At 45.7% G+C, this 25,823-nt stretch overlaps 1 protein-coding gene across 3 annotated transcripts in view; it reads left to right on the top strand.

The window, feature by feature from the left end:
* The window catches only part of Mcph1 (microcephalin 1), a 204,082-nt gene that overhangs the window by 40,974 nt on the left and 137,285 nt on the right, over positions 1-25,823 (top strand). For all 3 annotated transcript variants that reach the window (XM_041673787.1, XM_041673786.1, XM_041673785.1), the window contains 2 exons: positions 23,581-23,618; positions 25,327-25,489. In XM_041673787.1, coding sequence (XP_041529721.1) covers positions 23,581-23,618; positions 25,327-25,489 — 201 coding nt within the window. The remainder of the gene's footprint in view (positions 1-23,580; positions 23,619-25,326; positions 25,490-25,823) is intronic.

The raw sequence follows: 25,823 nt of genomic DNA, 5'->3' as shown, positions 1-25,823 counted from the left end.
ATTATGCATACAATATTCTGTCTGTGTGTATGTCTGCAGGCCAGAAGAGGGCACCAGACCTCATTACAGATGGTTGTGAGCCACCATGTGGTTGCCGGGAATTGAACTCAGGACCTTTGGAAGAGCAGGCAATGCTCTTAACCACTGAGCCATCTCTCCAGCCCCCACACTTTATTTCTTGAGACAGGAACTGAACCTGGAACTCACTGAACCTGGAACTCACTAATTGCCTAGACTGGCTAGCCATCAAACTTCAGGGACACACCTGTCTTTATCTCCCCTCTCCCCTGCCCCCAACCTCATGGATGCTGGGGATTTGGATTCTGGGCCTCATGCCTGTACAGAGAGCACTTCACCTCCCCACCCCCAGCATCTCATAGTCCCTATGTGTATCCCTTTGTGAAAAGGGAAGACAAAGTCAAAAGAAAAATTCTTCAATTGGTCAAGAAAAATACATTAAACATCTAAGTGTTGTTCTGGTTGGTTGTTTTTATCAACTTGACACAAACTAGAGTTATCTGGGAAGAGGAGCTGCAACAGAGAAAATGCCTCCATCAGATGGCCTGTTTAAGCAAATCTGTAATGCTTTTCTTGACTCGTGATTGATGTGGAACAGCCCATCTACTGGCAACATTGCCACCCTTGAGCAAGTGGTCCTGAATTGTATAAGAAAGCAAGCTGAGCAAACCATAAGGAGCAAACCAGTAAGCAGCTCCTCTCCATGACCTCCGCTGCAGCTTCTGCCTCCAGGTTCCTGCCCTGACTTCCCTCAGTGATGGACTTATAAACTGCATGGCGGAATAAACCATTTCCTCCCCAAGTTGCTTTTGGTTATGGTGTTTATCACAGCAATAAATACCCTTATCTTACCTGAGTTTCTTTTTAGTAGGGAACAAATAAAATTCTATAAAGAGTTTATAGTCTCAAGATTATAACTTCCATTAGAATGACTTTGGTTTGACACACACTTTCAATAGGAAGAGTATCTTTACACTTTCAATAGGAAGAGTATCTTTACACTCAGCCTGTTATCAGTCTCTTTTAGGTTGGCAGTTCTAATACTGATAAGTTTATTTGACCTCTTTTTACTCTGAGAGTTTGGCTAAGCAGTTTATTAGCTTTCCTCTTTGGTTTATAGTATGTTTAGTTGTAGGCGGTGATAAAGTTGTACATCATCGCAGAGAGGGAGGAATATAAACTACTCAGGCAAATTGACCATTGAATTATTGAGCATAGAACTCAAGGAAGCTAAATGTACGCTTCATGCTTGAACTCCGTAAAAGTACATGAACTCTGTTCCTCCGCGGTTTTTCGTTTGTTCTGTTACTTCTGGGCTTGTTGTAGTCCGAAAGATTATTATCCTCAAGAAAAATTTAACCTGAATCATCAACTGCATAGCTCTTGGTCAGTGGCAGAGTTTATAAAATCTCATTTTGGGGCTATGCCTGCCAATCCAGGTTGTTCCGCAGGAAGACAAGCTGTGGGTCAGAGCACAGAGGATTTGCAGATGGCTTTCATAAATGCAAAGCCTTGGGCAGAAGCAAAGGACCAATGTACCACACCTATTTTAACAAGGTTTTTGTTGTTTTAAAAGAAACCATACACCGGATAGAATGCTTCCATTTCTATTAGCATTTTAAAAGATGATGATGATGATGATGATAATTTGTATGTGTGTATACACATGTGTTCTATGGCTTACATATGGAAGTCATTGGGTACCTTTTACTGTGTGGGTTCTCACGCTCTACCTCAGGTTGTCAGGCTACATAGCAAGTCTTTTTACCCCCTGAGACGTCTTCCTGGCCCAGAACACGTGCATTCTTAAAAGCCTGTACATGAGCGAGGAAACAAATAACCTGCATGTATTTTAATAATTGCTATTCTCTAAACTTTATTAGGCTTTGAGTCTATAGGAGCATGCTCTGTGTTGTCTCACAGTACTCTCCATGCATATCAGGGATGTAGTATGTGTGTGTGTTCACATGTGTATGGGTACAGTAGGTTTGTAAATCTAAACTTCAGTCCTCACACTTTCATAATCAGTGCTGTGCCCGTTGAGCCATTTCCCAAGCCCTCCCTTTTACGTTTCCATTTGTTTTATGTATGTGGATATTTTGCGTTCATGTATGTCTAGGTTCCATAGTGTGCAGTGCTCACAAAGACCACAAGGGGCATCAGATCTCCTCAGACTGGAGTTACAGATTCTGAGCTGCCTGAAACATTCTGGGAATCAGATGTGGATCCTCTGGAAGAGCGGCCAGTGCTCCTAACCACCGAGCCATCTCTCCTTCCCCTCTTTGACTTTTTGACTCAACATGTTTCTGTCATTTTTTGTGCTCTCTGTTCCTACTCCATTGGAATCATTGCCACATAGTGTATTTTTGTTTTGTTTTGTTTTTTTGTAGATGCTCCCTCCTAGAGAGGGGGTTTTGCATCATGAAAGATGGAGTCTCTCCTCAAGGTTGCATGCTGTAGTACGTCACTGCAGTTGACTCCTGACATAAGGCTTCTTTCCTCCATGAAAAGGGGCTCCAGACATGTATCTCACTGTTATGAGAAAGTAAATAATTTTCCAGTTTGCAGTAATTCCAGGACTTTGGCTGTATGCCTTTAGATATTATGGTGGATGCTTTGATTTCAAGCTTAACTTTCAAGTTTAAATAGCAGTGATTCATCCAGATGACAGGTGATATTTGTTTTTGTTCTTGAAAATTCAACATGAGAGTATTTATTATTAAGCGAGTCAGGGAATTGTCACACTTCCTCTAAGATGACACATTTTCTAAATGCCCCCATAAACAGTTTCCTGCTGTTTATTCCTGCTGGGTTCACTGAGATAGGGCCATCTCAGGGTGGGTCCGTTGAGAGCCTTTGGGAGATGGGTTTAGAGAGACTGAGTGTTTGTTTCTAACACAGCTGTTTGATCTGCTGTTCCTTTGATAAACCCTTCCCAGCACACCAAACCCAGAGCTGGGAGAGGGAGGATAAGCTCTCATTGTGGCAGGTGCAGGGTTCATCAGCGGATGCTGCTTTATGAGGCCACTTAGAAACCAGTGGCATGTGCATGGCCCACAATTACTGTCTGCTCCCATGAGCGGGTTACTGCCTTCTTCTTGTTATGTATGATAGAAAATGTTTCTATAGAAAATATTGAATGGAATCTTTAAAGAGCTTTGGATGCATTGTGACGTGTGTAGCTCAGAAGTCATCAAATACGGCTGTGGTGTGGTGCACGTGACTGTAATCCCAGCACCCAAGAGGGGGAGGCAGGAGGATCAGGAGGTCAAGGTCATCCTCAGCTGTGTAGCAAATTCAAGCCTTATATTGGACAGAAGCCTTTACTAAACTAATTACGAATAAGAAGAGCAATGTGAGCGTGTTTAGCCTGAGCCACGTGAGACCCTGCCTCAGAACCAGCAGCAGCAACAAGATATATTTGGACTGGAGATGGTGGAAGTGAGGGCCTGATGGACAGATTCCCCTAGACCCTCAGTGACTTCTGGGCCACATACAGTTGGAGGCCAAGGTGACAAAGCACTCCTTGCTGAGAGTCCTGTGTGGCAGACAGATAAGGTCTTCCAAGAGTCTATTAAGATGGCTGGTGGGCAGTCAAGATCTGGGCAAGGCTGAGTCATCAGATCCCATCTAAATATGTTGTGTTAGTTACTTTTGGTTGCTGTGACAAAATATCTTACAAAGGCAACAAAAAGGGAAGCGTTTATTTTGGCTTCCAGTCTGTGGTGGCTTTGGGTCATAGTGGCAGAAGTGTGAGCCTGCTGAGCTCACTCACCTGCACTCGGGAGACAGGTGAATGCTGGCTCTTAGCTCACTTCTCCTTTGTATCCAATCCAGAGCCCCACCTATGGCATAGTGCCCCTTACCTGTAGTTAAACCTTCAGGCACACCTAGCATTGTGTTTCCATGGTGATTCTCTAAGTCCAGTCAAGATGCCAGTGAGCTTTACTGTCCCATAGATGTAGCTGCTGGTTTCTAAGGTCTAGTTTAATAAATATACTATTTGGGGGATGTTGGCTAGATGATAGTTGACCCCAGCCATCTGCTTAAAAATATCAATTCCTTCCGTGTGGAGGATTCTCTGGAAGTAAAGAAACTTATTGTGTGGATTGCTACTGAGTTCTGTGCCCCCTCAGTACACACCTGCTCTCCAGGGAGTCACCACCAACGCTGGTAACCATGCCTGCCAAAGTGCCCCATGCTATGTCCATCCTGTCCCCAATGACTCAGCTGAGCTAACCACATTCATGCTGTTCTTACTCGTACTTAGTTGGTGACTCACTTCTGTCCCATACAATGTGAGGGAAGGCTTACTGAGAAGTTTCAGGGACTAGTGTTCTCTCACGGAAGATACCCCTGGGAAGAAGGGGCTGGCCATGTCCCCTGGAACATCCACAGCCTGAGGTTGAAGCCAAGGGTGAAGTAAGGAAGGAAAAGGAGAGTAGGAGACAAGGCCTGTAAACTTCACGCTATTTCCATGGAAATCAGATGGCAGTGCGCCCAAGGGCTGGGCTGCTTCAGTGAGGAGCCTGGGGAACATCGTGTGTTCAAAGCATAGGAGGTAAAGCCAGTAGACTTGATATTGTGTCCGGTATCTCTGGAGGCCTGTGTCCTAAGGGCGGGGCCGCTTCAGTTGTGAACCTCATACAACACCATGCCTAGTCTGGGAGTGTGTGACCTCTTTGCCCGTCCGCACAAAGATGAGCTGCTTTCCCAAGCAGTCGCCTCCCTGGCAAGACCAAGACTTCCTCTCCATCCCTGGGTTTTTATTCCTTGGCCTTTCCTTAATTCTCTAACATTCTGACCCTTGTAAACAGTGTTGTTCTCTAGATATTCAGGGTTACTACTTATTAGTATTAAGACAGGGTAATTTGGGTAATTTATTTTGTTTCTCTTTTTCTAAAAAAAGGGAAGACTTTAAATAGTGACATAGAAAAGCTGCCAATTACAAATCAATGAGGCAGTATATCAGTTCAACGAAAGAAACATTTCAAATATTTTTTTGGCATGCTTTTTTGGCTTTTGGATGTAAGTGGAGATTTATGTCAATGTCTGTCCAAGAAAATCTCATGTCTGTTGCCTGTCAGATTAGAGCAGTTTGGGATGAGGGATCTTCATCCTTAGATTTTCAGTAAGTATGTTTTTATAAATTATAGTGTTTTATTTTTCTGTGGAATTTTTTTTTTCCAAGTATATTTGCTTCTTAATTCTGTTTTATATTACAACACTAAAGTCGGTTTCAGTATTAATAGAATTCTTTCTTTTGCTAATTTTTTGTATTTTTCTTGACTGGTTCCACTTCCTCCAGTAAACTTTTTTAAAAGAATATAAGGGTATACATGTGCACACTTGGGTTAGTTCCCAAAGAAGTCAGAGAGTGTTGGGTACTCTGGAGTTAGACTTACAGGCAGTTGTGAGCTGTCCAATATGGACACGGGGAACCAAACTTGGGTCCTCTGGAAGAGCAACAGCTGCTCGTAGGCCCTAAGTTATTTCTTCAGCCTGATCTATTTTTTTTAAGGTTTACTTATTTTTATATTATGTGTGCATGTTTTACCTGCATGTCTGTATGAGCACTACTTGTATGTAGTGCCTGGAGAGGATTGTGAACATACTCAAACATACTCACCTGTTGCTCTCCTGTATCCCTCTCCTAGTCCTCCAGACCCTTCCATCTAATCCCCTCATGCTATCATGGCTGTGTGTGTGTGTTCGTGCATGCACACGTGTGCAGATCTTCTGCAGCTAGCCACATTGACCATGTCATACCCAGAAACAGGGCTTTACAGGATGCCTCCTGTCTTGTAGCTCTTACTGTTTTATCAACCCTTTTCCCATGTCCCCTGGGTCTTGGAGAAGTTGTTATAGATGCCCCGTTTAGAGGTGAGCAGTTGACAGCCATTTGTTCTCAGCATTTTGACCAGTTCTTAGTTTCTATAGTAACTCTCACTCTTTGCAGAAAAGAAAGTTCTTTGACCAAAAAGGATGGCAGCACCAGCTTAAGGGTGTAAAAGATGACTATTTGGAAGGCAGTGTGGCTGCTTACAAGACTGTGCTGCTAAAGCTGCCACACACTTGGAATGCACCACGGCCATTCCTCTAACTTCCAGAAAGGACTTTACATGACATAGCTGCTGGAGGTTTGGAACATCCTAGAGAGTGGTAGGAAGACTTGGGGAAGGGGAGCTGTTTGCTTTGGCAGCTTTTATGCTTTGCCGTAGTTGATTTTTCTGATTCTAACAGTGCTTGTGCTCTTATGGATTTACACCAGGAGTGAACAAAATCAGTCATCTTTAAAAATGCATGGATTATGTCCTCAATTCACACGTTCTTGTTTTGCTTTCTTTTTGTGCATTTGTTTTTTTTCTAGACAGGGTTTCTCTGTATAACAACAGCTCTGGCTGTCTTGGAACTCTCCCTGTAGACCAGGCTGGTCTGGAACTCACAGAGTCCATCTGACTCTACCTCCGAGTGCTGGCATTAAAAGGCGTGTGCCACCACCTCCTAACCAGTTCACTCATTTTTAAGGAAAGGTAATTTGACTGTTTATCTGAAAGTTGATGCCTGTACCCAAACAGTTTTACAGTGTTTTATTTATGAAATGTTTCTCTTTATCACTAGTAAAACAAGTACATCTGTTTGGTTTGACCTACCTTTGATCTTACTAAAACAAAATCAACTGCAATTTCCCAAATGTCATATTCCCTCCTTCTCAGCAACCCCTTCTCTCCTTCCTCCTTCTCAACTCTCTGGAACCTTTGCTTTAGAAACGTCAAAAAGTATGTTTTCTTAAGTTAAAAGCTGTGTTTGCAATGCATGCATTAGCTATTCCTTCCCGGTGGGGTCAGTTTGTAGTTCCCATTGATACTGTGTGACTGACTGCATGGGCTAGAGGCTAAGTTTCTATTCCCAAGCATTTTCCCCTCTTGTTGAGTGAGTCTTAAGTGCAATTAGAGAGCCGTTGTTACCGCCAAGGTGTGTGCTCCACTAGTGCACCCTGCATAATAACCCAGGGTTATGGTGCCCTGCTGGTCATTGTTGTGGCTCATAGGGGTCATAGATGGGTAGAACTGCTGGAAATTTTCATAGCACTTTCTGGTACCAAGAAAGCTAGTGTTACGGGAGGTCCTCCCACTCCTCCAGCCTATCACCGCTGAGATACCAGCCCATTGGGGTGTGCTCTCTCTCCCTTTAAAAAAGCGGCCACTTCCCTCTCCTTGCTCTCTTCACTTCCTGCTCCGCCAGCTACTAGACTCACTTCCTGGTTGCGCAGAGGGCTGACAGTGATTTGTAAGTTTTTTCCCCTTTAAATAAATACCACCCTATTAATCATAATTCCAAACCAACCTGCGCAACCAGGAAGTGAGTCTAGTCGCCGGCGGAGCAGGAAGTGAAGAGAGCAAGGAGAGGGAAGTGGCCGCTTTTTTAAAGGGAGAGAGACCACGCCCCAATGGGCTGGTATCTCAGCGGCCATAGGCTGGAGGAGTGGGAGGACCTCCCATAACAAGCTAGTCCTCAGGGAAGAGGCGTTTAGGTCAGTTCCAGCTCGGAACATCTGGGCCCTGTATTTGAAGCTCATGGTGTCTTCAGCACTAGGGACTTACCTTCCACTTCAGGGATCAGGGGGAAACCAAAGGCACCTATTAACTATTCAAACATTTCCTCATTGCTGATGAATAGCTATTCTAAACTGACCAAAGTTAATTTGGAACTTGGAATTAGAGCACTTCAAAAGCCATTTATTCAATTATACTATTGTCCCAGTCATAGTAAAAGCCCTGCAGAGCTAGTTGTGATGTGTTGTGGGTGTTTCCAGCCTTTATCAAAACTTTCTTCCCAGGCATTTAAGACAGCATGTGATCCAGTGAATGGGAGGGTACCCCATCTGTGAGTGTGAGACACAGCAGACACACGGACAGAGTGCTCACAGGTCCTGTTTGGTAGACGGGAGCCTAGGAGAGCTTGGGCCAGTCCAGTGAAGAGGAGGGGAATGCAGAGAGCTGAACAGGCTGTTGTATTGCTCTTAGCCTGTTCCTGCAGTGGGGGAGTGTGGCGTGAGTCCGGACTCCTACAAAATGGACCTGTTGAGATGCGGTGAAGAATGAATGAAAACAAACACAGGACTGCTCTTAAGTATGGCGGAGGGGAAGGCCTATTGTAGATATGAGGGAGAGCAGAGGCAGAGGCATCTGGAATGTTCCAGACTGAATGAAGCCATGGCGGGTAGGGAGGAGTGGGCTCAAGAGAGGAAGAGAAGAGAGAAGGAGCAAGGGAGGTGCCTGGGAACCAAAGACCAAGAGGCCAAAAAAAAAAAAAGTAGCAAAAATGGCTTATATTACATAGGAATCAGAGAAGCTGGGGGAAGGGAAGCCCAGCCTCTCCCTGGGCTGAAGAGTTTAGGGCACCAGGGTAGGGTGGGGTGGGGTGGGAGGTGGTTGCCAGCAAGAAACACCACGTATTAGGTAGGGACTGAGACTGTTCACTTTGATATTTTAAACAGGCTCCTTAGTCATTTGTTCTGAGTTTGAGACCTAACAGCAAGCATTACTACCCCTTCCCCCGCCAGAGTATCTCTGTTTAACAGCCCTAGCTGTCCTGGAACTAGCTCTGTAGACCAGGCTGGTCTCGAACTCACAGAGATCCGCTTGTCTTTGCCTTCCAAGTGCTGGAATTAAAGACATGTACCATCACTGCCCGGCAAGCATCACTTTTTTTTTTTTTTTTTTTTTTTTTTTTTAGGACCTTTGGGACCTTAAAGAGTAACAGCTAGAACGGAAAGGAGAACTATTACTAGTCTAAAGGTTGTCGTGGAAGACAGGCAGGACTGAGTCCCCAGGTGGACAGTCAGCTAGCCCCAGGGAGGAAGGGAACACTTTGAGTACACAGGTCAGTCCTAAGGTGGGGTTCCTGGAACTTGTGATACAACGGAAACATGACCTGAGCGGTGTGCAGTGCTGTAACCAGTCCCAGGAGAACCAAGCCCACATGTGGTTTGGCTTGGTCTGTTGTGGTACCCAGTTCTGCAAAGCCCATCTCCAGTTTGACCTTAGCTCTCAGGTAATGGCTGATCCTAACCTGAGTCTAGTGAGAGAAATCAGAGGATTTGTCCCAAGGGCACTGAAGGAGATGGAGAGAAAAGAGAATTTAGTAACTCCTGGGGGTGCAGTGAATCTGGTCACTAATCCCGTGGGTGCTAGGAATGGGGAGTGAGATTGTCTCAAACACCATTGAACAGTTTTCATATATAAAGTCCAGAAATCACCCAGTTAGAAGGCTGGAGTTAGAGAATTCAGACACTACTCCATGCCTCAGACACATTTTCCTCTATAGTCCCTCACTGACTGATCAAAGACCATCTCTTGGGGAGATTGTTCATAGTCACAGAATAACCCTGGGTTTATTAAATTGAATTGTAGAGATGACTGAAGCTAGAATGGCTACTTCTCAGTAGGACCTTAAATTTGATCTGTGGACCTTTATTTCTTCCCTCCCTCCCTCCCTCCCTCCTTTCTTTCTTTCTTTCTTTCTTAAAATTTATTATATTTTGTGTGTATGAGTGTTTGACTTACACGTATGTTTACATGTATGACGAAGGAGGTCAGGGATCCCCTTGGAACTTGAGTTCTGGATGGTTAGGAGCCCCCATGTAGGGGCTAGGAATCAAATGCAGGTTTTCTGTTAAAACAGTGCCCTTATGTGCTGAGGTATCTCTCCAACCCCTGTGGGCCTTTCTTGAAGAGTCCAACTGCACATTTAACAGCCTCTTCTGGCTGGAAGCTGAGCCAGGCAGGAGCCTGCTGCCAGGTCAGCCACAGCCCCGTATGTTTGGATGACTTCCCTCTTTCTGAGATTTCCTCCATAAGTCCCATGGCTGCTCCGTTACATTGTGACTTCTTCACTCCTTTGAAGGCTAAGGATCCCTTAAGCAGGCCCCAGTCTTTCACAAAGAGAATATTATAAACACTGGCTCCCTAAAGCAAACGTGGGTTCCTTAAATATGACTTAGTGGACAAGGCTGTCACTGTGACCCAGGGTTTGTTTAGTTGCTTCCTGATAACAGCGAAGACAAACTTCATTGAACCTCTGGGGGAAAATGTTATATCACAGTTTCTGGGTTCTGGAAAGACCAAACAGGGAGAAAGAATAATAAATCTTTTCCAAATATGTCCTTTCTGTTCACAAAAGTATGGCCTTTCATCAGTTCATTTTGAGATCCAGATAGCATAAGAAAGGGTCTCCTGTCTACTACACAACAGAACACAGACTCATCTACCATATCCCAACTGAAAGCCTGGGGCACTCCCACCCCTTAGCTCATTTACGTATAGGAATAAACTGTTCTGCTTGGCTGGTTGGCAGTCCCTAGGGTACATCTGCTTCTCAGAGCTCTGGAAACCCCAGTTTAATTCCCTGAGAGCAGTGGGGGGGGGGGATCAGAACAAAGCAAAACTCAAGACGAGTGTAATTAACTTATTAGTGGCCATTTTCAAATCTCAAAGATATGGTGAGGTTTAATTATAAAAAATTATGGCAACGGAGAGTTCGGGTTGAACATGGTGTGCAAAACACGAAGTTTAGGGAAGACATCTGTAAATAATGATCAACCTTATTTTCCAAAAGAAGTAGGAATTTGGTCTATTTATAGAAGAAGGCGGGTCCTGCGAGATGGTTTAGTGGGTGAAGGTGCTTGCCCCAAGTCTGACCACCTGAGTTCAATCCCTGGGGTCCACACAGTGTAAAGAGAAAACCTACAAGCTGTCCTGAGCTCCACACCCTCTCCATGGCACTTGTATATATAATAAATAATAAATAAACAAATGCATGATAGACCTCACAGAAGAAAAGTCAGATGAAAGAAAATAGCCTTAGCTGGCCTTAATAGAAACCCAGAGTGAGACGTTGGTGGGTAAAAGCTGGGGGATCAAGAAGCAGAGGATCCTCTATGCAGTCCGCAGACCGAATGGGGCATCCTGTCTCTCTACAGTCCTGACTGAATGGGTTGAGCTCATCTCTCCTCCAGCCTTATGGTCAGTCCTCTCTCTGCCCAACTGTATCCCTTTTTGTCTCCACATCTCTAGTGTTGGGATTAAAGGCATGTGATTCCCAAGTTCTGGGATTAAAGGTGTGAGCCTTCACCCCCTCGCTTTGTTTCTCTTTGAGACTGGCTCAGTTTAGTGTAGACCAGGCTGGCCTTGAACTCACAGAGGTCTCTCTGCTTCTCCCTCCTGGGTCCCAGGCCTCTATGGCTAACTAGTGGCTCACTCCACACTCTGATCCTTAGGCAAGCTTTGTTTGTTATAGCACAAACACAATATCACCGCAGCCCTGAGACATATTTGTGGTCTGTCAAGCATAAAATTAGAGCAGGAATTTCAAAAAGAGTTGCTAGTCCTGCATAAACCCTACACATCAGTGGAACATTAATAGAAGTAGTATCCATTCCGTTCCATTCCCCTTCCACTGCAAGATACCTGCGGGAGGCAAACCGTCTCTTTTTGACAGTTTCCTGTGGATTGTCATCAGGAGAAACATGTCATGTGGACACAGCAATTTCCAGGTCCGTGTTCTTACAAAGTAGCACATGCTTTTGTGGTTTTCCAGGAAACGTCACAGCTGTAGGTGCAAAATATTATTTTAGTTCTATTGACAAAGGCAAAAATCTCGGAAGCCGTCAGGAAATTTTGAACACCTGATTTAAGATAGGGCCATAGTTACTTAGAAATATTAGTAGAAGTAACATAATTAGACGCCCACATATGAGACAAGTAGATCTAGATAGCTTATGGACAAACACGTATGAGAGGAATGAGTTAAAATCTTTGCTAATAATACAATGGAACGTTAGCCATTTTTCCTCAAACCTAAAGTATTCAACTAATTTCATTTCCCAAAGATTTACCTAAACATTTGAGTGATTATTAAAATATTTGAGTTTAGTAGGAATGCTCCCCCCACCCCCATTGAAAACAGCTTAGAGCATTCAGTATCCTTAACTTCTTAGAGCAGGGGTCTAGGAAATATGTAGGTTCAAAGGTATCTCCAATCCAAGCTACCTCATTTGGTGGCATTCCTTCATGAGGGTCATCACAGAATAGGGTGGGGGAGGAGCTGATTGAGAACCTCAGATAAACTGTGGATGGTCTGCACTGATATTCAACAGAAGAATTATGGAGAGCTGGATAGTCTCACTGTGGTGTGGCTCTCACCAGAGCTGTTGGACAAAGGTGGCTATGGTGTGGATGTCACAGGAGCTGTAGGACACAGGTGGCTATGGTGTGGATGTCACAGGAGCTGTAGGACAGAGGTGGCTATGGTGTGGATGTCACAGGAGCTGTAGGACACAGGTGGCTGTGGTGTGGTTCTCACAGGAGCTGTTGGACACAGGTGGCTATGGTGTGGTTCTCACAGGAGCTGTTGGACACAGGTGGCTATGGTGTGGATGTCACAGGAGCTGTAGGACACAGGTGGCTATTGTGTGGATGTCACAGGAGCTGTAGGACACAGGTGGCTGTGGTGTGGTTCTCACAGGAGCTGTTGGACACAGGTGGCTATGGTGTGGATGTCACAGGAGCTGTTGGACACAGGTGGCTGTTGTTTGGATGTCACAGGAGCTGTTGGACACAGGTGGCTATGGTACGGTTCTCACAGGAGCTGCTAGACACAGGTGGCTATGGTGTGGATGTCACAGGAGCTGTTGGACACAGGTGGCTCTGGTGTGGTTCTCACAGGAGCTATTGGACACAGGTGGCTATGGTGTGGTTCTCACAGGAGCTGTAGGACACAGGTGGCTATGGTGTGGTTCTCACCGGAGCTGTAGGACACAGGTGGCTATGGTGTGGATGTCACAGGAGCTGTAGGACACAGGTGGCTATGGTGTGGATGTCACAGGAGCTGTAGGACACAGGTGGCTATGGTGTGGATGTCACAGGAGCTGTTGGACACAGGTGGCTGTGGTGTGGTTCTCACAGGAGCTGTTGGACACAGGTGGCTATGGTGTGGATGTCACAGGAGCTGTTGGACACAGGTGGCTGTGGTGTGGTTCTCACAGGAGCTGTTGGACACAGGTGGCTATGGTGTGGATGTCACAGGAGCTGTTGGACACAGGTGGCTGTGGTGTGGTTCTCACAGGAGCTGTTGGACACAGGTGGCTATGGTGTGGTTCTCACAGGAGCTGTTGGACACAGGTGGCTATGGTGTGGATGTCACAGGAGCTGTTGGACACAGGTGGCTGTGGTGTCGATGTCACAGGAGCTGTAGGACACAGGTGGCTGTGGTGTGGTTCTCACAGGAGCTGTTGGACACTGGTGGCTATGGTGTCGATGTCACAGGAGCTGTTGGACACAGGTGGCTATGGTGTGGTGTGGTTCTCACAGGAGCTGGTGGACCCAGGTGGCTATGGTTGGTTCTCACAGGAGCTGTTGGATACAGGTGGCTATGGTGTGGTTCTCACAGGAGCTGTTGGACACAGGTGGCTGTAGTGTGGTTCTCACAGGAGCTGTAGGACACAGGTGGCTATGGTTTGGTTCTCACCGGAACTGTTGGACACAGGTGGCTATGGTGTGGATCTCACAGGAGCTGTTAGACACAGGTGGCTGTGGTGTGGTTCTCACAGGAGGTGTAGGACACAGGTGGCTATGGTGTGGATGTCACAGGAGCCTTTGGACACAGGTGGCTATGGTGTCGATGTCACAGGAGCTGTAAGACACAGGTGGCTGTGGTGTGGTTCTCACAGGAGCTGTAGGACACAGGTGGCTGTGGTGTGGTTCTCACAGGAGCTGTTTGACACAGGTGGCTGTGGTGTGGTTCTCACAGGAGCTGTAGGACACAGGTGGCTATGGTGTGGATGTCACAGGAGCTGTAGGACACAGGTGGCTGTGGTGTGGATGTCACAGGAGCTGTTGGACACAGGTGGCTGTGGTGTGGATGTCACAGGAGCTGTTGGACACAGGTGGCTGTGGTGTGGTTCTCACAGGAGCTGTAGGACACAGGTGGCTGTGGTGTGGTTCTCACAGGAGATGTAGGACACAGGTGGCTATGGTGTGGATGTCACAGGAGCTGTTGGACACAGGTGGCTATGGTGTGGATGTCACAGGAGCTGTGGGACACAGGTGGCTGTGGTGTGGCTGTCACAGGAGCTGTGGGACACAGGTGGCTGTGGTGTGGTTCTCACAGGAGCTGTAGGACACAGGTGGCTGTGATGTGGTTCTCACAGGAGCTGTTGGACACAGCTGGCTATGGTGTGGATGTCACAGGAGCTGTTGGACACAGGTGGCTGTGGTGTGGCTGTCACAGGATCTCCTGGACACAGGTGGCTGTGGTGTGCCTCTCACAGGTGTTCCTTTGACCTTGTTGAAAGCATGGTGCCCTGTGTTTGACCTGCTCTGTATACAGGAGATACCACTGTACTCTGATCTGATGCTTGCTGAGTTTATGCTACAACTCTGTCTTAGAACCTGGCTTTTCAGTTTCCTTGGTGTCCCATTGGAATCCCAGCTTGGAGCAGCCCGTGAATCTTCAAACTGGAGGACAAAATTTAATGTTCTACAATAAAGAATAACTTTCATTTAAAGTTTAGATACATGTTGGGTGGTGGGAGTACATGCCTTTAATCCCAGCACTCAGGAGGTGGAAGCAGGTAGAATCAGGCAGATCTGTGAGTTCAAGGCCAGCCTGAACTCCAGAGAGAGTTCCAGGACAGAGGTCTACACAGAGAAACCTTGTCTTGGAAAAAAAAAAAAAAAGATTCAGAGAGATTAGGTATCCCTCCATCCCCAGACTATGCATGGCAGCTTAGAAGAGTCAAGCAGGTAATAGGGGAGAGAACGAGAGAGAGAGAGAGAGAGAGAGAGAGAGAGAGAGAGAGAGAGAAAGAGAGAGAGAGCCTTTATTTTCCAAGTATGTTTCCCATGGGGACTTTTATGTGGGGAGAGTGGTAAAAGAAAGCAGATACAAATTCTCTGGGGTCACAGTGTGACCCAGAGATGGTCACTGATCTAGGGTAGAAGGGCCAGAGAGAACAGGAAGAGAGATACATGTAGATATGTCTTAGGGAGGTAGTCACCACAAGGAGACTATGTAAGACAGACCTTGGGTAACCAAACTGAGATCCTAGGTGAGATTGTAGAACTAGAAACCGAGAAAAGGTGGCAGACCCGTGTTTCTTTATTAAAAAAAAAAAAAAACAAATTAGAAAATTTTAAAAAGCATTTTTTAAGTAGATAATATGTAGTTCTACATGTTCTCACTGTGGCCCTGTGCAGTACAGTGGCGTGCACGCATGCAAAAGCACTAGAGTTTGTGTCTTTGATTCCACATTTCTGTCATGCATCAGGCATGATTATGGTGGTACAAAACAGCATATCTACTTGGTAGCATGAAATTTTTATTTACTCGAACTCAAAATAGACAAACTGAAAGATCTCTCGAGCCAGATTCCCTGTTATTTTCACAGTGGAGACAAAAATCTCTGTAAACATCCATCCATTTATAGAGTACCACAGGGCCAGACCGTGAAGCCAGCAGAAGCTGGCACCATACTCAACAGAGAATTGAAGTCAGGTTCCTTCTGTGATGCCATCATACAGGGTCACCAGCTGAATTCTTTGGTGTGTCCCTAGATCTCCAGGGATGAGTAAAAGGGCTCCTGTACTCCCTTTTCCAGATGAGGAGGCAAGGCCAGGTCCCCTATACCTGTACCTACATGGGGAGAGACAAGGGCACGATCCTAACAACCTGTTCAGACTGTCCTAACAGAAGGGTCCCCTCGTGGAGAATGATGGAAAGGGAAGGAAGGACCAAGAATCTTGAGAACAGGCTATTATTTTATCTCACAGGCACGAGGGCATATGGCAGTGGACTTCTGAGTCCCTGAGGAAGATGTTAGGGGGGGCATTATTTTGGACTCTGGAAGCAGGGAGAGTCTTGTCAACACAAAAGGCTGGGGCAGTTCTTAACCAGCTTTGTATTTTCTAGAAAGTTCATCTTGGCCATAGAGAACTGGCTTCCAGTAAATCAGAATAGGTATTATGGCCATCCAGGTCTCAGGTATAAGTAAATTCCTGCTTGACATTTTAATATTTAGTGTGCCAAGCCTTCTAAATGTTAGTCTGGTCTTTTCTAATAACATTAATCAAAGTGTCCTGCTTCTGCTTAGATTTTTTTCATTGTGACTGTTATCTTACAACGTGGATCTCATTGGATCTAGAACCTTCAGATTATTGTCACTGAAGAGAATCAAGAATCAACTCACTCAGCTTTCATTCCCATCACTGAAATCTGACCTGTGTATTTATACTATGAAGATCTTCAACACTTTTAATATGGTTATGAATTATGTAGCACTTGGAAATAGTTGATTAAAGTAGCTCTCAGTTGAGACAGCCATGCAGGAAAAGGTCATGTGACCTGTCAAGTGTAAAGCCGGTGACGGGCACTGTGAAGATTTCCTGGAGCACAGTCCTGAGGGCTCCTGGAAGCAGCCTTTTGCTTTTTACTTTCTCGTTTTGTATAATTGACTCTGGTGCGTTGTTCTGTGGGTCTCCAGTAGCATGGGGGAAGTAACTTCGCCTAGAGAAGTTTCCTGCTTGTGGTCATCAGAGCCTGCTGATGCCTCCCAAGGTCAGGGTCTTTCACCTCCCCTCAGGGAGCCTCCTGAGAGAAACTGACAGCCATAAGAGGGAACAGAGCGTATACACAAGTGTCACATAAATGTTTCGCTCAGGCCTGTGCCAGCTTGTCGACACTTGAGGACGGTTGTGAGCTTCAGAAAGGAAGAGAGAGAGTGACAAGGTGGAGTCACACAGGGATTGTTCAGCCCTCAGTTTTGCCTGGTTCTGCTGTCACCATGGTGATCGACTTAAAGTCACAGAGTCCATCTGTTGACTAAGTCTTTGTTCTTAACTGAGCTGGCCGAGATGTAAGCCTTAGTAAAACCATGTATAGATCATCGCCCTGTTGATTTTCTCCTCTTTTTAAGAAGGGGTGGTGGGGGTGTGTGTGCAGAGATTAAGATGGGGGGGCTTTCAAAGTCCTTTTGTATCTTGTAGCTAGAATACTGAGTTCCCAGTGTTGGACAAAGCCCCTGCTGTGCTTTTCCAAGACAGCTTCTCTGTGTGATGCTTAAGATTTTGGCCAAAGACCAAGGGAGATTCAAGAAAGACCCACTAATTGGAGGGCCCAGTCTGGGTACTCAGCTTTTCTTGCCATCATTTCACTGAGAAAGTGACTGGAGGAAGAGGCTGGGGCATTCTGAGGACATGGACAGGATAGGTACGGGCAGAGAGAGGATGAAGCCAGAAATAACAACCAATAAAATATTTTCTGTTAGGGCTGAAGAGATGGTTCAGCATTTATGAACACTGGCTACTCTTCCAGAGACCCCAGGTTCTGTTCCCAACACCCACATGGTGACCCACTGCCATTTGTGGCTCTAGTTCCAGATCTGCAGCCCTCTTCCTTCCTTTCAAAGGGCACCCGGTGTGCACATGATGCACAGGCGTGTAGGCAAGCATGACTCCAGTCACTGTATGCAGGGGGAGGTTCACCTGTTACTTCCACTCAGTTGGCTGTCTTCCAACCTGTGGATTCAGATGATCCTGCTTATCCCCCTTCCAAACCATGATCCACCATCTGAAGCCAGGCCTTTTTTCTCCAAGCCGCCAAACTTCTAATGCCTCTAACTGAATCGAGCTTGGCTAATCACTGGCTGTAATCCAGTCCTGGACCCCAGCCAGTCCAAACACTGTTCAAATAAACCCCAAACTTAAAGTACAAGTCTGTGGATCTTGAAACCAAGGAAGGACTTAGCCTATAACTCAGGTGCTAAGAAAGATTCGCAGGTACGGCAGCCTAGAAGGTACTTTCACATGATCCCTCAGTTGAAGCACCATTAATGAAAACTCAGGATCAGAAATTGGGGTTCAGTCTGAAGATCCAAAAAGCAAAACTGGCTCTTACCTCGACCTCAGTCTGAAATGGCGATCCTGCCTCCAGGAATCTCAGACTTCCCCCCACACACCCCCGTTTTATATTCCCCTCTAGGGCTGGGATTAAAGGCGTGCACCACTGGGATTAAAGTTGTAAATCATTGTGGCTACTGGGTTTAAAGGTGCATGTTATTGTGGCTTCTGGGATTAAAGGTGTGTGTTTCTATAACCTGGTCTGTAAGACTGACCAGTGGGACTGTTTTACGCTCAGATCTTAGGCAGTCTTAATTTACAGAGTAAACTGAATAGAACTTAATCAAAGAGCAATTTGTAAGTCGGGCATCCCGGTTCAGTGAGATCCAGTCCGGGACACAAAGCAGGCAGTATTCGAAGGCAGAAATCAGAAGGGACAAGCAGCAGCTTGGTGGGTGTGACATGGGCATTTGCCTCATCTGAACAAGGCCTGATTTATCTGTCATTGACTGCCACTATGCCTGGCTGGGACTCTGCTATTTATCTCAAAGTTTATCACTAAGTTAGGTTTTTGCTGAGTTTACACACTAAATAAGATTATAGTTTATTGTGTAAGGACTCTAGGTACTGAGGCATCCTCAGACCTGATTTACTGTGACTTAACAGTTAAAAATAAATTCACAAGCTAGCCCCCTGTTTCCTCTTCCTCAGAAGAAACTAGATCCTATTTATGTAGGATATCAAATGACCATACCAACCAAGCAAATTCATACACATTGCTTTCCCTAGCAGGGATCAATCTATCTAACCAAATAAAAACAAAAGCTAGTAGAGAACAAAATTGAAAACGAGAAAAATGGTCAGCAAAGTTCTAGGGACTCAGCCTCAAAAGCCCATGAAAGATGTGTTGCTCTGCTGTGGGCTTCTCTGTGGGACACACTGCTCTGCTGTGGGCTTCTCCGTGGGACACACTGCTCTGCTGTGGGCTTCTCCGTGGGACACACTGCTCTGCTGTGGGCTTCTCTGTGGGACACACTGCTCTGCTGTGGGCTTCTCTGAGGGACACACTGCTCTGCTGTGGGCTTCTCCGTGGGACACACTGCTCTGCTGTGGGCTTCTCCGTGGGACACACTGCTCTGCTGTGGGCGTCTCCGTGGGACACACTGCTCTGCTGTGGGCTTCTCAGGCTTGGCCTTGAGCAGTACACTGGGGTGGTGCTTTCTGTACTGGCTTAGCTCACTGGCCTCCTTCACAGTCTGCTGGGTATTTCAGAAGACTCTCAAAACTGAAAAGATTATTTTTCAAGGTACAAACATGAATCTTGTACTAATATAAAATGAATATTCAACACAATTATTTGTGAGGGAACCAGAAAGCTCTTATTCCTGCTGAAAGGAGAATAAGCAAATTGATTGAGAGAAAAGATAGAATTAATGGTCCCTGAGGCCATGTGCTGTGAGTCACCACCTAATTCCAACCTTCCCCTTCCCCTCTGCTCTGCACTGCTCTCCTGATGCCAGAACAATGGTGGCTTAGGAAAGAGCCTGGCCTGCTTAGTGACTGTCTCGTACCCGTGCCTAGGAACTGGTTTGGCTAAACCCTTTTTCTTCATCCTTTTTTCAGTCTGTAACACCAAACTGTAATCCCCCAGATGCCACTTTGGAAGCACATATTCTAGGCCTCTAGAGTTCACTGTTTTTCTTTGGCAGCCACCCTTGTTATGGCTGTAGGCCTCTCACACTCTGTGGGCCTCAGCGTGCCCTTGAAGTCGGTTTTCGATTGTTAGGCGTGCTGAAATGGTTTTGCTGAATGTGTTGGTCAGCTGTAGTTGACTGTAACAAACTACCTGAGACTGCTCTCTTAAGAAGTGTTTATTGCATCTTACGATTTAGGAATCAGCTGGCCCTGTTGCTTTGTCCTGTGGTGATAGATCACAGTAAGAGCTTATGGTGTAGCAAAATTGCTCATCTTTGTGGTAGGGAAACAGAAGTGAGCATGGGAGTGGCGTGCTTCTGTAACCCCCCTCACATACACAAACTCATGAACCCCCTCTCCCCATTGTCCTAAAGATCTGTCACTAGGGCCTATGTCTTAAAGGTCCCACTGCCTCCAGCATCAGCACTTAAGCTTTTGTGGGCCATTGAAGACTCCAACTCCAGTAGAAGAGAATTAGTTGAGCCTCTGCTGGGTGGACTCTGCATAGCTGTAAACAAACATCATTTGATTATGTAGTAGTTGCTTGCCTTGTTGCTATGACAGAATGCCCAACAAAAGCAACTTACTGGGACTCACAGTCTGAGAGTAAGTCTATTGTGGTGGGGTGGACAAGGTCACAGGAGTCAAGGACAGCTGGTCACATGTCAACCGCAGACCAGAATAGAGAGAGTTGGGCGCTGGTGCTCAGCCAGGGCTCCAGCCCGTCAGCTGGCACTGCTCACATTTAGGATGGGTCCCACCTCAGCTAACTTAATCCAGGTAATGCCTCTCAGCCAAACAGAGGTTCATTTCCATGGTGGTTCTAAACCTATCTAGTTGGCAATCAAGATTAGCTGTTGTAGATTGCAGTCAGATGGTTTGCAGCTTTGGGGACTGTATTTACTTTGCCATACAACCATCCATTTTTTCCATCCATCAACAGTCTTCTTTTTTTGCATCCATCTCTAACAGGTACAGGTGCCAATATCTGTCATGTTCTTAGGAGTTTCCTTGATTAAAGGGAGGAGTCACACTGGATATATTTCAAGGCTCTAGCCTGCGTGACCAGATTAGCAGTGTGCTGTGACTGTTCCCTCCAGTTGCATCCGAGTCTGCAGCCTCTTCACAATCCCATCAGGCTTGTTGTTTTCTATCGTGTTGGTTTTAAACTGCTGATACCATGAGCGTGATGTATCCTCTCAATGGGTTGTAGTGGTTTCCCTGGTAACTAGGGATGTGCAGCATCTTTCTGTTTACTTGATGGCCATTTGCTTTTTTTCTTTGGAACCTTGTCTCTTAGAGCTGCTTGTGTAGTTTTTAAATTGAGGTTTTGATCTTTTTTTTAATACTCCTAATCTTTATGTATATTTTATCTGCATGTATTTCTGTGTAGCACACATGTGCTTGGGGCCTAGAAGGCCAGAAGAGGGCATCAGATCCCCTGGAATGGGAGTTACAGCTGGTTGTAAACTGCCATGTAGATGCTGGGAAGCAAACACGGGTTCTTTCGAAGAGCAGCCAGTGCTCTTAATCAAGGAATCATCTCTGGCCCTTGAGATCTTTTTGTTTGTTTGTTTATAATTGAGTTGTTGGGGGAGGCCAGAGATTGACATTAGGTGTCTTCCTTGCTCCGTCTCCACCTTATATGGTAAGCCACGGTCTTTTGTTTGTACCCAGTGCTCGGTGATTCAACTAATCTAGCTAGCCAACTTGCTGTAACCATCTCCTGTGGCTTCTGAGTAACGGGGTTACAAATGCCTGTCCAGTATTTGCTCGGTTCCCGGAGATCGGAGCTCCAGTCCTCACACTTGTACAGCAAGGGTTTACCCACCAAGCCCTCTCCCCTGACCTTCAACAGCTCTTTTTCATTTTCAGTAGACAGTATTGTGCCTTCGCTATTGAATTTTTTCTGTGTTATTCTTCTCATACTGCTGTCGGTGGAACTGTTTCCCTTTTCTGATCGTTCACTGCTAATTTGTAGAAGAATAACTGGTTTTGTGTGTTGATCTTACTTCTTGAAGCCTTGTTGAATTTATTTAGTTCTTGTGGTAAAAAAGCCAGAAAAACAACCCATGTAAAATCCGATCTGTGGGTAGAAGTAGTTTCACTACTTACTTTCCAGTTTTGGTCTCTTTTATTTCTTTTTCTTTCCTAATTGTCTGGCTAGTGCAGTGGTTTAGTTTTTGATCACATTAAATTGAAAACCCTTGCTAGACCTCCACGTAGAACTGTGAAGCCAGCAGAGCACTAGAGTCTGGAGGTTAGAGTCTACACACATAGGAAGCTGGGATTCGCCAGCCTTGTGCTGACATCGCTGGTTTTTAAACCCATGTGGTCACTCCAGAGATGACATGGCTGGATTTAAACCCATGTGGTCACTCCAGAGATGACATGGCTGGATTTAAACCCATGTGGTCACTCCAGAGATGACGTGGCTGGATTTAAACCCATGTGGTCACTCCAGAGATGACTTGGCTGGATTTAAACCCATGTGGTCACTCCAGAGATGACGTGGCTGCATTTAAACCCTTGTGAAGGAAGAAAGAAAAGTGGTCGCAGGCAGGGGACGAGGGGCAGGGAGGTGGGGCAGGGATGCCTGGCATCAAATTGCCTAGCTCCAGAAGGCTAGAGGCAGCTCCTTCCCTGCAGTTGTGGCCCCTGGGCTGTCCCACCCCTGGCCTGTGGCTCCCTGGGTTGTCCCACCCCCGCCCCGTCAGAGATGACACTAAAGGATAGTCTCTGCTGTACAGTCCACCTGGACCGTACCGCCTGTCTACCACATGATGGCTTGCGAGTCGTGCAAGGGGCTGGAGATTGAAACACACACACAGACAGAGACATGGTCACCCTTGCAACAAGAATGCCACTTTTATTGTGTTCCAGGGCAGCTTATATAGGGCTCTCTTTGACTAATGGCCATGCCCTAGCTCACGTAACTTTTCATCTGCAAGCCCACCAGAAACCACTCCCCTGTCATCAGGAACTCATGAGGATCTCGTGCTCAGAGCAGCTGCAAGCATAGGAAAACAAGTTGTTTACTTCAGCAGGCAAGAGGTCATAGAAAATTCAGGGGCTGAGGGTCCGCAGTCCCCAATGCTCTGTACAACAAGAATAATGTTGGGTGTGTCTAGAGCCAATCAGAAAGCTGTGCTGTTGTTATTCCATATGGATTATCAGAAGTACAGAAGAGGAAACAGTGTGATATTCTAGAAGGAAGTGGTATTCTATTAGCTTAACTCATCCTCAGAGCTCTTCCTCTGGGTACCTTTTAGATTCATTTTCCCTCAACATTTTCAATCTCCATGTTCCCTAAGTGTACGTGTCTGGGCCCCATCCCTTAGTATCAGGCGCCTCCTTGAAGGCCTTTGTATTCCCTTCCTCGCTTTCTCCATTCAAGAGCAAGTGAGGCTCCTCACTTCAGTTGCAAAATTCACACAATCCCACGGAATACATACTGGCTGAAAGACATCAGCAAATTCTGGCGGGGCGGGGGGTGGGGTGGGAATAATGCACTCATGTATCTAAGTTTGTTTCCATGACACTTACATTTTCTGCAGCACACACACACACACACACACTCACACGAGTGGATTAGTTACTGTTCTTTTCATCATGAGGCCCACAGTTTGAAGACACAGTCCATTATGGCTGGGAAGGGTCCCAGACTGACTAAAGAGAAGAAAGCAAGCTAGCACCAGCATTTATCTATCTCTGCTTCCTGAGTGTTCATGCACATTGAGCTGCTGCAAGCTTCTGCCTTCCCAGCCATGGTGGTTTTATTTCCAGTAATATAGAGATATATATGTGTGTGTGTATCTCTGTGCGTGTATCTCTGTGTGTGTGTGTGTATGCTTAAATGTTTGTGTTTAAGTGATGTAACTGTTCAAAAAACTTATTAAAGTTTATTTCTGTGGGAAAATTTTCATATATTTTTGACTTCTTTTTTGTTCTTCTCTTTTGCAATCTCTAGCCAATGAGAACATTAGTCATGACAAGCATGCCATCCGAGTAAGTACTCATTGTTTTGATAACTTTCTATTCATTGTAAAAATTTAGCCTTGTATATACTGTAGGTCTTCGTGCCTTCAGGACATTTACAGAACTGGACTGGATCACTTTTATTTGATATCACTAGTATGGGGTTAGAAGGTCATCAGAAATTGAAAATGTAATTAAATGTGGGCTGTCGAGTACAAAAAGCTTTTTGGGTCCTTTGCATAGCATTAAGAGATTTTATTTATTTATTTATTTTTTTTGTCCTCTTTGCTTGCTTAATTCCTAATGGTTTTGTTTTCCACCCCTTACCCCATGAATGTTCAATAAACTGAGCAGTGTGGGTTGAAACATTTTCTTACAGATCTTGAAGAAACACCATGGCAGAAAGCTTTCTCCATGTGGTCTAAGGCAGATATCTCTGCATCTCATGGAAGGGTTAATGGCTTGCTGGCTGGCTCTTATCATCTCCTTTAAACATTTAGCACAATAAAGAACATCCAACAAAAATATATAGTAATATATTCCTTGCAACGGATTTTCAAATTTGTGCTTAAAGAGGAAAACCACATTTTTTTTATATCAATTGTAAGTTTTGAGGTTTTAAGACATTCATCAAAACACTGAGCCATTTCAGGGAAAACATGCTGCAGGAAGCATGTGATCGTAGAACACGTTTGTGGTGGGCTCCTTTTCCTGCCCATGGCGTGCAAACAAAAGGACTGACACTTTAAGCACTGAGTGCCCTCTTACTGTTATTAATACCTTTGATGTGCCATGAACACTTCAGATAGTCTACTCTGGAAATACTGAATATGAAGGTGATAAAGTCCTTGATTATTCTGTAAGTTAAAAAAAAAGACAGCCGGTTATTTTTCTCATTAAAAGGTTTTAAAAGAAAACCCTTCTTTTCGGCAGTGCAGTCCCCTGATCCCTTCTCCTCTTACACTTTTTACATATCTTGAGACCTTGGATGGTCTGATTCTCCGTTGATTAACAAGGCCGTAAAAGGGCAGTTGTTCCCAATTAGCACATTCATGAGCTGCTGTAACTGCCAGGCTTGGAACAGACAGGACCAGATATTCCGAAGAGAAGTTCTAAACTTAATCCTCTCTGAGATGCTAACAAGCACAGCGTCTCCAAGTCGGTTGTAGAGGGGCCATCTCCACCCACTCTGTGGAGCCCTAAGATTAGAAGTTGAGCTAGGTCAGCCCTTCTCACAGGGGGAGGCTGAGCTCTTGGGGGGCTATTTACCCAAGATAAGACTCAGGAGCCAGCAAGCACTAGGAGATGTCACTGTAGGCCACCCGTTGTGCTGCCCCAGCGGAGAGGAAGAAAGCTCCTGTCTCCACTGACAGAGACCACAGCCTGGCCCAGAAGGCCTTTCTCGCAGCTTGTGATTCACTAGGGATTTTCAGACAGTGCTGGGGCAAGGGCCATGCATACTAGAAGAGAAAGAAGCGGCCGATTGGAACTAAAGGCCTGTGTAAGGATGCTAGAATGCCAGAAGAACATTTTGAAAAACAAAATAGAAAGGCATACCAGCCATTAAGAGAATGACAGGTTAAAGATGCTAGTGAACTTGTTTCCCTAAATCCCATGTTCCTGTTTGTAAAGGAACCAAGGTGTGAGCCCTGTAGCTAAAATGAAGCCAGATTCTGAGCCTCTGTTTGTCTAACGGATACACAGCGTGACGGCTGACTGCTGACTCTCTGGTCCACAGGAAGCAAACTCTCATCATCCAGGTGGTGAACACACTGAAAGGCTTCTCATTTACACCTGAGGTCTGCGAGTCCACCACCCACGTGCTGGTGGGGAAGTCTGTCCGCACCCTGAACGTGCTGATGGGGATTGCCCGGGGATGCTGGATTCTCTCTTACGAATGGGTAAGCCTGTGCTCATCCTTTACTTTAAAATGAGGTGCTTGCTAGATCCATTCCATCTGAGGTGATGAAGTGAGCAGCCATGCCTGCACTTACGTGCGCTGAAAAGAGCCAGGGAGGGTGTTCTTCCTGCAGTCAGTCACACTGAGAGCCAGGGAGGGTGTTCTTCCTACAGTCAGTCACACTGAGAGCCAGGGAGGGTGTTCTTCCTACAGTCACACTGAGAGCCAGGGAGGGTGTTCTTCCTACAGTCAGTCACACTGAGAGCCAGGGAGGGTGTTCTTCCTACAGTCAGTCACACTGAGAGCCAGGGAGGGTGTTCTTCCTACAGTCACAC

This window comes from Microtus oregoni, unplaced genomic scaffold (genome assembly GCF_018167655.1).
Source record: "Microtus oregoni isolate MIOR12 unplaced genomic scaffold, Mior012 000024F_ref0000369, whole genome shotgun sequence".
NCBI lineage: Eukaryota > Metazoa > Chordata > Mammalia > Rodentia > Cricetidae > Microtus > Microtus oregoni.
This window is presented reverse-complemented; position numbering and strand designations above follow the sequence as displayed.